At 35.6% G+C, this 14,788-nt stretch overlaps 1 protein-coding gene across 1 annotated transcript in view; it reads right to left on the bottom strand.

Annotated features, from left to right (window-relative positions):
* LOC150087948 (uncharacterized) overlaps positions 1-12,644 on the bottom strand; it is a 44,701-nt gene extending 32,057 nt beyond the window's left edge. Inside the window, exons 1-2 of the mRNA XM_090369974.1 lie at positions 12,235-12,644; positions 9,932-10,128 (exon numbers count right to left, since the gene is read on the bottom strand). Coding sequence (XP_090226100.1) covers positions 9,932-10,128; positions 12,235-12,644 — 607 coding nt within the window. The remainder of the gene's footprint in view (positions 1-9,931; positions 10,129-12,234) is intronic.
* Between the last annotated feature and the right edge of the window lie 2,144 nt (positions 12,645-14,788).

The raw sequence follows: 14,788 nt of genomic DNA, 5'->3' as shown, positions 1-14,788 counted from the left end.
ATCGTGTTTGGCATAAAGGTCTTCTAAACAAGCTTCCATCTTATGGTTTGCCAACTGTTTTTTGTAATTGGTTATCGAGTTTTCTCTCCGATCGCTCACCGAGGGTGATGGTAGATGGTTCTTTGTCTTCTAACTTCTCCACTAATGCTGGTGTCCCCCAAGATTCAGTTCTTTTCAGCACTCTTTTCCTCTTGTATATTAATGACCTTCTTCCATTGACTGGAAATCTTATCCATAGTTTTGCCAACGATAGAACATTGCATTCTACTTTCCAGTTCGAGAAACCTCACCCTCCTCAATCAGCTTCAACTTCTCAATTATCCGCTACCAATTCCTTAAATGCCAATCTCCAGGTAATTCTCCAGTGCGGCAAAGACAACTTAGTTTATTTCGATCCTTCTGAAACTGTCCTGTGTTATATCTCACAAAAAGAATAGGATTCTACTGCTCCTATGCTTATCTTTGGTGACACTCCGATTTCTAGCCAAAATGATATACCTCTTTTGAGGATTACCCTGACTTCTAATCTCTCTTGGCACAAGCACATTAGAGATATTCCTTCTTATGCATCAAAAAAACTTGGTTTTCTCTTTCACTCTCAGCATTACTTTTCTTCCAACCAGCTGTTCACTCTGTACAAATTGCAAATCCGCCGTGCCATCGAATATTGTTCCCACATCTGGGGTGGTGCCTTCAAAACCTCTCTCAGGTTTCTAGATTTCTAGGCTTCTAGATTCCATTCAGAAGAGGGCAGTTAGGTTAATTAATGACTCACCTCTAACAGAGTCTCTCCACTCTGTCTCATAGACGTACTGTTTTTGCTGCATGCCTTTTCTTCAAATACTTCCATGGGCACTGTTCTTCTGAAATGACTTCTATAATTCCCGCTCTCTCTTTCAAAACAGTCTGAACATGTACCACCACCAGCCAACATCCATTTACTGTCCAACTTCAAACTCACAGAACCAACTTTTCATCTTCCTCGTTTATTCAACGGCCGTTTTCTGGAACAACCTTCATTCATACATATTTCCTGAAAATTACAGTCTACAGAAGTTCAAGTCTAATGTCAACAAATATCTTCTTTCACCTTCTCAACCTCCAACCCAAGCAAGGTACCAAGTACTATAGGTTATAATACCTCTCGTGTTTGAGGTTTTCATAAAAAAAGATGAGTTATCATATCCATTAACTCAGGGGTGGGTAACCTGCGGCCTGCAGTTGTTTTAAAATATATGTAATATATGGCCTGTCAAAGAATATATATCATAAAATTATGTTTATTTTAATTTTTATTATATTTGCTATTATTAAATTGTTTTTAAGATTTTGAATGTGCAACATCTAACGAATCATGTGAATTTATGCCATATATCAAGACTCGAGCAGTGTTGCCAAAAAGTAGCAAGCATAGCTTCTGGCAACACTTTCGCAGTTGATGTGAAAGTGTTGTGTATTGATGCCAGTAGTGGTTCCTGGACTCTCATCTCTGTAGAATGCGATTGCATGATACACTTGCAATGTATTGTGCATTTCAACGGCAAATGTCAGTGAATAATCGACAGATAAAAGTAAATAATTTGGAAAGGATTTACTATTTTATTTTTTATGAAAGTATTTATTGAAACCCATCACAATATATAATTGAAAATCTAAGATTATTAAGGTTTTATAAAATCTTTGAAATTATAATAATTTGATTTATTTTTTTATAATTGGATACTACACTGAACGATTGTTGAATTATGACCACCTACCTAATACTTCATAGGTCCTCCTTTTGCCTTCAGTACAGCAGCTATCTGATGTGGCATTGATTCAACAAGATGTCGGAAGCATTCGGGAGGTATGGCCAACCAAAGTGTGCGTAATGTGGTCAGCAATATAGGTATGGAGGTGATTGGTGTATCCAGATGCCTGATATGCCTTTCCATAGTGTCACACAAGTGCTCTATGGAATTGATATCCTTTGAGTTTGGAGGCTAATCGATATGCTGGAAGTCAGAACTGTGTTCCTCAAACCATTCCTGAAAAAAGTGCCCGATGGCTCGGCACATTGTCATTTTGGAAGACATCATCACCATTCGGGAAAAAGTGTAACACAGTGGGGTGTACACAGTCAGCAAGCAGTTGACGATGGCAGAGACCACTGATACGTTGTTCCACATGCACCAGGGGGTCCAACTTCCTGCCAGTGAAACATGCTCTACACCAATACAACTGCCTCCACCAGCCTGTACTTTTGATACCATGCATGATGGATCAAGAGCCTCGTGTGTGTTGATGCCAAATCCGTACACGACCATTCACGGTGTGGAGTAAATAATGTGACTCATCTGACCAGTACACCTTCTTCCAGTCTTCTAATGTCCAACTTGCATGCTCTTTGCACCAGGCGAGTCTTTTACGACGATGAACCTTGGTTAGGAGAGGATGCCATAGGGGGTCGTCTGCTGGTATAGCCCATGCGTGCGAGCATGCGATGCATGGTCATTCCAGATATTGTTCGGGGTTGGCCCATGTTGTATTGGGTAGTCAACTATTCAACAGTGCTGCGCCTGTTTGCCTGTACAAGTCGTCGGACCTGGTGCCCATCTCTAACATCAACCTTTCGCTGACCTTTGCAGTTTTGCCGTCGGGTCGTTGTTTGACCATTTTGACGCCAGTCCTGGTACACTTTAACTACGGTGGCTCTCGAACACCCCACCAGTTCATCGAGCACCTATAATCTGTCCTTTATCAAAGTCCAATTAATCCTTCCTTTTACCCATCTTGCTCGGAATTTTACTACCTACTGAACCACTGACACCTTATCTATGCTGTGTAGGTTGACTAACTCCACACTCTCGTACCTCACATGGTCAACGGGGGTCGCATGCAGTTTTCATAGGGTAGTCATAATTCAGTGATCACTTAGTGTATAATTGTTTTGTGATAATTTTATCTTGAATTTGTATTTTGTTTTTCTTATTAATAAAATTAATTATATGTATGAGTATGCCTAAACATTATAATAAATAACAAAATTGTTTATGACAATTTTTTCCTAAAAATCGTAGAAGGCTAAAAAAAAATTTGGCCTGCATGTACCTCACAGATATTCTATTTGGCCTGCCATTTAAAAAGGTTGCCCATCCCTGCATTATCCATTCACAAAACTGATTACAATGGTCAGTGTCATCTGATGGTAACTCCTGGGTGTTGGAAATTTTGTGTACTCTTTGTTTTTTTTTAATGAGTGTGTAGCACTGGCCAAATTATGACAACTCCACTGCATATTGTAATGCCTCTGTAGCCAGGAGCAGCAGTGGGTAGCACACGCTTCTTGATTAGACCAGGGTTCAACCCTGTGACCACCAAATACAGAGGATGCGGAAAGGTGAGGGAATGACAACAGCATATCCCGGAGCAATATGGCCTTAGTTGCTAATGCTCCTAAAAACCAAATAACAAACAACAACACCAACTGCATACTGTGTGACGATACACTAATAAATGCCACTCAGTATAGTGGTGTATTTGTATTGTAGTGTGGTGTTGGGTTATACTGTTCATCTTATGTAACTAGCCACTTAGCCCAAGTGGCTACAGTGCATGCACCCCTGGTTACTATCCCTGGCTCAAGGAGCTGCTGCACATACAGATGGTAGCTCAGATCTACTATCACAGCTACCACATTTTGATTTGTTTATTCCTAACTTATTGACCCCTCTATAAAAACACTCGAGTTAGCGGGGAAGTGGACACCCACCCAGAATAAGAACAGGATGCCGCACAGCCATTTCCACACATGTCGACCTACAAAAAAAATATTTTCTATTCTTATTAACACTGCACTCAGCCGAAAACCAAAGAAAACCAAGTGGCAAGAAGTCTATTTGCCTCCATACTAAACATTCAGTACATGGTTCAATAAACAGAACTCTTCCAAAACACTGAACAAGTAGCTGACAGACAAGTTAATTCAGAGAAACTACTTAATTACTGATCTTCTTGGAAAGGATATAACTTACTGTCACTATTCCAAAATAGTAAATTTAGATGTATAAATAAGAAGATATTTGTCTGCTGCAGAATGTGATAAATTTTGATTCTGAGATAAATAAAGGAATTGTATATTACTGCTGCAGAGAAGAATCTCTTTCACTGCTGCACTCAATATATACAGGGTGATTCACTACCAGTGTGACAAACTTGCAGGTGGTGTAGGGGGCACAAAGACGAATCGGAATCACAAAGCATTGCAGGGTCCTAAATGCCTTCGTCATGCAGTAGAGGACGTTGAACGGGAGGTTGCGTGAACAGCGATCCAGCTGGAAGTCAGCATTTGCGAACCGGTTCCCGAGACAGTAGGATGGACGAGTATTCAAACGTTGAACCGGCCGACATGCACCTCGCGCATGGAGCTGCAGACTGTAACAGGCACGCCACTCTGCGCTTGTACCAGGAACATTTCCCGCACAGGCGTGCTCCTCATATGATTTTCGCACGTGTGCACAGAAGGTTACGTGAGACTGGTTGTTTCACGAGAGGTACCATGAATCGAGAGCGAAAGACGAGGACGCCAGACAATGAGGAGAATGTCCTATATCTTGCAGAAGGCAATCAGAGTAAGAGTACTCGAGCGATAGGCCAACGATTGGGTATTTCCCAATCCACTGTATGGAGGATACTGTCAACACACCAAATGAGTTCATACCATCTGCAACGCGTCCAATCATTGGAGCCTGCGGATTATCCACTCCGGAGGACTTTTGCTACTTGGTTTCTTCAACAGAAACGGTTAGCAAATGCTGACTGGTCGCGTGAACAGCGATCCCACTGTTCACGCGACCTCCCGTTCAATGTCCTCTACTGCATGACGAAGGCATTTCGGACCCTGCAATGCTATATGATTCCGATTCGACTTTGTGTCCCCTACACCTCCTGCAAGTTTGTCGCACTGGTAGTGAATAACCCCATATATTTTTTATTATTTATATATACAGCAATACCTCGCATAGCACAGATAATTGGTACCAAAACTATTCCATGTTATGTGAAACAGTGCTGATTGTTTTGCAAATTGTTTTGCAAGTTGTGCAAATTGTTTATAAATCTATAAACAATTTGCACCTGATAGCCAATTAAAAGGATTTGAAATTTAAAAAAATATTGCAAAAATTTTATTAATGAAAAGTTAACATCATGAGAGATGAGAAAAAAGCTTTAAAAAAGTGGTTGTTTATTTAGGTATTTCAATAATGAAGTCTGGTGAAGCCACCTCTTCTTTTTGTTGGGGTACACGTCTTTGTAGCATTGAATCCCATCTTGTAAAATTTGCCATATCTTGATGCTACGTTCAATGTTCGGATCTCCATTCGTAATAATCGCCTTGCAGGCCATGTAAACCTCCCCTCCCCCAAACTTTCTCCAGTTCTTCTGTTGAAAATTGTTTTGGTGGCACTTAAGTGTTATCCACTTCAGAATTGTTTTTATCTTCTGCATATGCAGTTTGTTCATCAATTTCAAGGAAAGTTGCATCATCTAAGTCAATGCAGTCACGTACATTGGCAGAGTCCAAAGTATCAAATCCCAAGTCTTTTCCGACCTTCACAATGTCTTTGGAAATTATTTGAACTTGAGATTCAAAACCAATGAAATCATTTACCAAATGGGGCAAAACATGCTGCCAAACAGAACACATGTTGTTGGCAGTGATTTCTAGCCAAGATGCAGATATATTTTCGATCGTATTTAAAGGGGTAAAAAATAAATTTCGAAATGAAAAGTTTGAAAAACTATCATGTCTCATCATATAGGCTGAATTGTAAAGCCAATTAGAGGAGGGACCTGTAAAGTAAAAATAATCATGCATCAAGGACTGCATTTCTATACTTGTCCATATCTGTGGAAAAGAAGCAAATTTAAGAATAAACCAAGTGGGATCAAAAGGGGGCAGGTAAAACTCACAAAATATGGACAAGGTAGTCCCAATGCAGTGTATGTTATATAAAATAAATTAAGGTGAATTAAAGTAGAAACAGAAATTAAAAACAATGTAAACAGTGTTTACATTGTAAAAAAAAAGTTTATAATAAATTAACGGAGAATAAAATTCATGTAGAAAATGCGAATAGAAGTCTGATGAATATAATCTGGTGGAATCTTTAAGTAGAAATTTGGTATAATTTGTAAGTAGATTTTAGTACAGTATATAAATAGAATTGGTGCAAGCAAATGGTATAAGGCTATGGAGTGAAATTAGGACAGGGAAGGGATAAAAGTGGTGTATCTAAATAAAGAAAGGCGAAAATAGCAAGAGACCCTCACTATCTTCACCTCACCCTCGTATTGCACTGATAGCTTTATGAACGGGAAAAAGTAAAAGTAGAACGTATAAAGATAAAAAGTTAAGAAAAAGATTAAAAGTACTGGGTTAGCTGGGATCGTAATTCCCATACTTTTAGTAAGGACCTTGACTGTGAGTATTAGTAATAAAAAGAGACGAATACAAAATGATTGCATTGTAGGCAGCCGAAAAATAGGAGCAGAAAAAGTCGAAAACAAAAGCCTTATGAAAAAGTAGGACAGTTGCTAAAATAGAGTATAAAATCGATACCTGGAATATTCAAGTAATGCATAGTAGAAAGAAGAGGCAGGAATTGACAGTGAGAACATATTTGGTTGAGTTGATAAACGTCGTTATGTTGTTATTTGGTTTTTAGGAGCATTAGCAACTAAGGTCATATTGCTCCAGGGATATGTGGTGGTCATTCCCTGACCTTTCCACATCCTCCGTATTTGGTGGTCATGGGTTCGAACCCCGGTCTAATCAAGAAGCATGTGCTATGCACTGCTGCACCTGCCCACGGAGGCACCGTTGATAAATGTAGTTAAAGCAGTAACATATAGGGACAGTTCTACAGACTCATAATAATTTATAGTGATAAAACGGACTTGAAAGAAAGCTGTGAAAAGAAGTAATTAGTGGTCTCTATAGTAGTTTTTGATAAGTATGTATGTATATAGAGACACACAAGTGGAGTGTTGGCAAGGGGAAAGTATATATACAGTGGAAATTATAATACAAATAGGTGGCTGGAAAATATATTTGGAATAATTAAATTCTGCAGACAGAATGGTAAAAGATATATGGAAAATAGGAATGAAATGCAAATACATATTTCAAATAAGATATTGAAAACAGTATTGACAAGTCTAGTATTTCATGAAGCAATAAAATGGCTGCCAAGGGTTCAAAGCATGTAAAAAAGAGTACAGGCACTCCCCAGCTTACATAATAATCGACTTATATATATTTTATTTTATTTTTATTTATTTTTTTTAGGAGCATTAGCAACTAAGGCCATATTGCTCTGGGAATATGCGGTGGTCATTCTCTGACCTTTCCGCTTCCTCTGTATTTGGCGGTGATGGGTTCGAACCCCGGTCTAATCAAGAAGCATGTGGTACACACTGCTGCTCCTTCCCACCTGGCTATGGAGGCACCAATACTAGACTTATGGAAATCCGACTTTATGTAAATTTTTTCCAGCCAGTACAAACTTAAAAAAAAATCATGGAAATGTATTTTGCATCCCATAGGAATAAATGGAGGTATCACGAAAATATCATAATGTAAACCCAATAACACATTGTTTTTTTTTGATAATTCTAAGACCTTGGAAGTTGAAATTTTCACTATATAACTAAGCTATTTATCTCTCTAAAAGATAATTTTTATAATAGAAATTGCACTACACTTTCATCGTTATCATATGTTCCATTATAAGAATCAATTTTGAATACTTTTGAGATATTTTTCTAAAACACATTTCTGGAGGTCACTACCATAAAACAAAAACAATTTGCACTTTCCAGTTTATTGGGCTTTTCTGTTAGCACAATCTATTATAAATGGGTAGTAAACTTGATCTTATTGCATTTGCGATAACACCGATAACTGGAATTCTGTGGGTTTTTACGTTACGGTATTATGGTGAAATGAGTTCACCTTCACTGAAATCTTCAATCATATAAAAAACAAATAAATTTTCAGAATCTTCTCTTCATTCCTATTTACTTATTACAATGATGAAGGGAAAGGGACCAACGGAAAGTGCAATTGCTGGCAGTGCTAGGAAATGAAACAAAATTGATTTAGAAATGAAGATTCTTAATTAGGAAGTACGAAGTAGGACAAAGTTTGTCATCTATTGCACGGAATTAGGTCTCGCTGCTTCAACAGTTAATACCATTTTAAGGAACAGTGCGTGTATAAAAGAATATGTTAAAGAATCAACGCATTTAAGATCAATCGGTGATCACAAAACAAAGTGTTCAGGTGCTATATTGAAGATGCAAAAGCTATTAATAATATGGATGGAAAATCAGATTCAGAAGCAAGTTCCCCTGAGTCCAATAGTCATTCAAGCAAAAGCAAGAAGTATTTATGAACATATATTAAGGATAAGGACAGCGAACCCCAAGCCAAGTTCGTGACAAGCAACGAGTGGTTTAATAAGTTCAAGCATGGTGCTGGTTTCCAAAACATTAAAGTATGCGGTGAAGTCGCCAGTGCCGATTCTTCAGCTTCAGAGAAATTTTGTGATGTGTTGGAAAAAAAAACCTAAATCTCTACAGCCCTCAACTTCTGCAGCTTGCTTATCAGCTAGAGAGTTAATTCTGGCGACAATGCTCGAAAGGTAAAACTTGCTGAAGTTATGCCTGTCTCCTCTCTCTTTTTTTGTAATTTTATAATTTTGAAATTTTTGTAATTTTGCACACTTTTGTAATTTTTCCTGCGCATGAGATACAAAAACTGAATAAATAATTCTATTTACATGTTAGTCAAACATTTCTTTTTTGCTTCAATCAAATTCAGCGTGCATAGTTGCGAGTTCTGCATAAGCATTTAGGGAAATTCCGACTTATGTAGAGTTCTGCAGAATGCAACCCTTACGCAAGTCGGAGAGTGGCTGTATACAGACCAAAATTAATAGACTGAATACCAAATGGTAGGGCCACCATGTATCAAAAACTATGGAGCCAGTATAAGTAATGCCTTATTAAAGTACACAAAAATAATTTAAAATCCAAGTTAGAATTGTTCACATATATCAAAGTGAACAGTTTGTATCATGCAATGAGTAACATGAAATCCAACTATATATATATATATTTATTTATTTTTTATTTTTTTGACTGATGTTATATAAGCTTGCTTTCTTATATCATTTTTCATTACTACTAATGTTCTACAAAGCTCTAAAAAAAGACTGACAAGGCAAACTTCATGTGGAATGTAACAAAAGCCAATATTATTATTGAATGTGTTAGCTAGAATGAGTGAATGGGGAAAAAAATTATACCTAAAAGTAGAACCTATATACTAATTATATCTAAAGAAAGAGTAACTAAAGGTAGAAAAGATTTTATAAAAAGTAACACAAAAAAAGGTCACTTTGCACCTTCTGTGCAAAGAATTTAAATAAAAATGTTAGGAAAACTTACTTTAATTTAATAAAAACTCTTCACTCATTGATACTGGTGCAGTTTCCTTATCAACTGGTAATAATCTAAAGTACAGGCTATGCAAACAATAATACAAAAGAAAGGGCAAAAAATTGGTTATAGCTTATTAAATCTAGACAATATAGGCATGCCATTTCCATCCCTTCATCTGTTATCATGATATCATTGAAACAGTTAATACAGTTTTAAAAGAAATAAATGCCTGGCAAGAAAGGGTATAATCAAATGTAAGCTTAGATTAAATAATCATCCTGATCAAACCTGCATACTTAAATGCAATATTTAAAGGCTTAAATATATTAGCCACATGTCAATAATATAATAATAAGTAAGAAAAAACAAATTGATAATGCACAGAGTACCTAAAAGTAGAAAATATTTTATAAAAAGTAAGACATAAAAAGTCACCTCATACCAGAAGTATGATTATCACCTGGACTGGACAACAGAATATACAACTGAAGCAACAACTGTGGTGCAGAGTCCAGGAATGCTGATGAAAGGTTTAATACTATTTCTGTGTCCTTAATGCTATAGTATTGGTCCAGGTATTCCTGTCTATGCTCCTCATCCCATACAGCTTTGGTTGAGTAATATATTCTTTTCATATACCTAAAATAAATAGAACTAAGTTTCCATCATCATTGAAAATGTCAGGCTAATCATAATTTAATATCTATAAAAACAGCTTTATACTAGTTCTTAAAAGAGCATAAAGAGTTATACTACCAAACAGACATGAACTTAATCTTTTTTCTACTACAAAAGGATATGCTGACAATGACTATCAGCTCTAGATGATGAAATTTAAGTTCACATTATAAAACTGAAGTGAAAATGCAAAAAAAAAAAAAAAACAATTTATATAAATTGATTGGCATAGCACTTCAGTTTTCAGGGACATATCAGAGGCATTATGCAGAGTAGCTGCATCACGGCAGAATATTTTATTTCAAAATTTTTGAAAGCTTTTCATGGGAAGTAAAAAGGGTTTTTTTGCATAATACAGTCATGAAAGCTTTCTAGGTGTTGCTGTCATTTCTGCTCCTTTGGTAATGACATACATATAACAATTCAGTAAAAGTCTACTTGATTATAATATCCGACATGCATGAGATGAATTTATAATTAAAGCAGTTCAGATAATGCAAAGAACTGATGCAATCAGGTATATTTTACTACATAAAAACACATGCACACATACCCCTCCAACATACCCCTGTAGAATAGATGTGCGGAAATTTGCCTTTAGCCAGCGGGTGGTTAATTGCTGGAACAAACTTTCATCTGTTGTTGTGGAAGTTGATAGGTTAAATAAATTTAAGGAGGAACTGGACAAACATTTAGAGGTAATTGTTTTGTAAAATTTTTTTTTTTTTTTTTTTTTTGGCTGATGCTGCATAAGCTCCTACACTTGCATCACATGCCACTACTACTACATCTAACAGAGAAATATGATTTTCAGAGAAATCAAAAATTAACTATTCTAATATAAAGCTATGATGGACTTTAACAACAACAGCAATTCTATGAGGTACATTTCCAACAAAATTTCAGTATGCAGAGACCACAATTATGAGCCAAAACTCAAGGAAGTGGCTGATTCATTTAGACTTGGGTACCTAAGTCCAGTGTTTAGGTGCAGCTCAAACATCCTAGAGGTCCTCAACTGGATTAGCATTGGGGCTCAGGACTGTCCAAGGCAAATTTTCAATGGTATGCAACAGGAGGAATTTAAAGCTTCCACAAGTTTGTACTTCTTCATAAAATTTCTATAATGTAGGCAGGAAAAAATTGCCCATTATGTAAAAGTATTCATGGTTCTTCTGTGCTCAAAGGTCTTCACTGAAGGTTTTTTCACTATTACTCTTACCAGGAAAGGCTTCAGTTCTGTAAACTGCAGTATATGGAGACTAGGAACTGCAAGCAGATCTTACTGAGGTGTTTGTAAGGCTTTGAATGGATTGACCACTCACCTTGACTGTGTACTTGGAAGGGTTGTTTGTGAGAAAAAAATCGGGACTGTCTGGTATTCGGGTAAGTAAATGAACAATCTGCGCAAAGTCATTAGTAATTGCAAACTTCAGTATCTCAACCAGCTGGGTCTGAGTGACTAGAAAATAGAAGCAAGCTGGAGTTGTGAATGTTAAAATGACCAAGGAAAATTACCTCACTGTTAGGAAAGTTGGACTGGAGAAGGTCATGTTTCAAAGAGAGGAAGTCATAGGGTTCCAAGTGATTAGTGGAGTTGGGAGAATGATAGAGGCAACAGATGAATTTGACAGAATGAGGTATGGGAAGATTGAAAAGAAGAGATTCCAAATTATTAAGTTTCTGACAGGAAATATCAGAGCAGACATGTGCACAAGTACCACCTTTGAAGACAAGGATCCATACAGTGAATAATTAGGTCAATTGAAATGAGCAGTAGTTGAATCAACTAATAATTAGAATTCTGTTAGGAAAAGTATATGAGTATGTGCAATTTTACATAAATCCTTTTCTTAATTGACAAGTTTAACCAATTGCATTTCAATCTTTTTGATAGATACAATTTCTATTTTAATGAACGTGGCAAAACATTTAAGATGAGGATACTGGAAGCCTAATACAAAATGTTGTTATAAAATTGAATTTAATAATCAATTTGATATGATCTAAAATATCAATCTTAAATTTCAAGTCAAACTTTGAAATTATATTAATAAAAAGTCTTACCTCCAAAATGGCCATAAAAGAAGACCTGCTGCACTAAAAATGTAGAGCAGAATCCAAAGTACTTTTCTCCCAATATTGGAATCTTGATCCCATAAAACAACACTTGCATTAATTATAAATAATACAGATGGGATACTGAGAAAAATCACAGTCAGAGTAAACCACCACATGTGGCCATTTAAATAATGTTGTGCAGCAACTATTATATAAGAAATTGTACTAAGCAAAAAGGCAGAAAGCATAACAAGTGGAGGTATCAGGTACTTTACTATCAGTCCTAATCTTGAAGGTAACTGAATGCAACAAACTTTATAAGGTTTGTTAATTTCTTCATTTTCACTTAGCTGTTTATCAGTTTCTTCGATATTTTTTATTTCCATTGGTACTTCCTCCACTATTAGGTGCTTCATGTTAATTTTTAATGAGCAATACTACAAACAAATGCACTAATCTGGAGGTAAATCACAAAAAAAACCACAGGTATTTTCTTATCTTCACTACATAGTGGCAACAGATAACAAAAAAAGTTAGCTAAGCTTGTTTGCCAGTACAAGATAATCCATGATCCGGAGTCCAGAGATTGTTGACATAAAGAATAAGTGGATACACGCTTTATCCCAAGAATTTTCATAAACACAGTTTGCTGAAAAGAAATTTACACAATTTTGAAAATGCATAAATAAAAGTATAGTACAGACATACACAGAGAAAAATGCACATACCATACTGCTTCTAATTTTATATAAATCAGTCAGTACAATTAGAGAATTTTAAAATGATACAAACCTCTATAAATATCTGTTAATCAATTAGCTATTTAAAAAATATCTGCTGAAAGGCATCACTTACACCTCTAGTTACTTAGCCAGTTTTATATGAATTTTCTCCAGAATAAAGCAAATAAAACAATAAAATAAAAAGGAAAAGTTTAATAATTTCCACAGAGTTCTCTTATGTTACAAATAGGTCTCATTTTGATTACTTTATTACTCTTTTCTTTCCAGATAATTTGAACTAATTCCTTTTCACACTCTCAAGAAAGGAAAGAGTATCAAATTCCCACTCCTAAAAGCCATTTGCCATTAAATATATCAAGAATCATTTTGCATATTTTCTGCAATTTTCTTTGTGATTTTTTTGTCTTACAATGCAAGAAACAAAAACATACATAGCTAGGTTTTCAGTGTGCAACTGAAAATTAAGTGGTTTACTGTTGTGTTTTTTATTTATTTTTATTTATACAAAAGGGCAGGCATTATTTATTGCCAGACTAACTCATGCCATGATGTGTAGCAATGTCTGACAGTCAGATTTCCAAGCTCTCAATCTATCTACACATACGTGAACCAGTAACAGGAGCTCAAATAGGCACAATAAAAGGATTCAATAAGTACGCTTCAGAAAATCTATAAACTACATGGCCATTAATATTTCCAGATAAATTAGGATCAGGCTGTGTAATTTAGAATAAACAATGAGGTAAATAAAACTATCAAGTGTCAGTATACACTGTATCTGTAAATTGTTTACATTCCATAGTCAGTTTGTCTGCTTTTTGGATGAAAAATCTTACCTGATAAATAACTCTAATAATGTGTGAAAGACACTAATAAAAGTTCTCACCAAACAGGAATCAAACCCAAACTTTTCATAAGGTGCAGAAGGACAGCAGTCATAACTGTGCTAACTACAGAGCTACGGTGTGAGAGCTACAGCTATGCAGTCAGAAATAAAATCAATTTGAAGAGATAAATTAACTTCAGTCTCAATTTAGCTTTTCAAAATGATTTAATTTATTTATTACTTGGAAAGAGAGGGAGAGCGGAGCAGACAGTACATGAGCTTCTTTAAATATTAATGTACACATTTCCACTAAAAATGTTTGCACTAGGGTGAAATGGGAAGATTTACCAAAAATGTTTCCATAATTTTCTTCTCAAAAAACAAAAGCGGGAAAGTTAAAAAAATATATATATATAATATATATGTGAAACTTAAGAATATAAACATAAGATATACTGACTGTGTATGCCATTTACACATATGCAGTTTTATAATGTGCAGATCTAATTTTTTTTTACTCCAATCCTTGTAATATAGCTTATACACATCTCAAAATTCCATAAAATAATTAGTATACTGAAATTCCTCAAGCCAAGAAAATAACAGAAGTGCATACAGATATTTCAGAAGATATGTGGACTGCATTATGCAGCCCAAATTAGCTGAGGTAAATGGCAAATATTTTCAACATTTGCTCTAAATATTGCTAAATTTATATGAAACTATCAGTTGTTTTCATAAAGTGTCAAAAGGAATACCAGACATTTTCAACAAGGTATTGCAATATCTTATTCTGCAACCTTACCACAGCAAAACTTCAGTTCTTTTTTTAATAGTTATTCCAAAACACGAAAGTAAATGGATGATAATTATAGTAAACTAGTTTTTACTCCATGCTTGAATGTTTCTATTATTCAATGCTATATGTATAATCAAAACAATGAAACATTGCTTTATTCAGTAGCTTAATGTTATCACCATTTTGTGGAGC

This window comes from Mastigoproctus giganteus, chromosome 3 (genome assembly GCF_048544385.1).
Source record: "Mastigoproctus giganteus isolate SK-2022 chromosome 3, ASM4854438v1, whole genome shotgun sequence".
Lineage (NCBI taxonomy): Eukaryota > Metazoa > Arthropoda > Arachnida > Uropygi > Thelyphonidae > Mastigoproctus > Mastigoproctus giganteus.
This window is presented reverse-complemented; position numbering and strand designations above follow the sequence as displayed.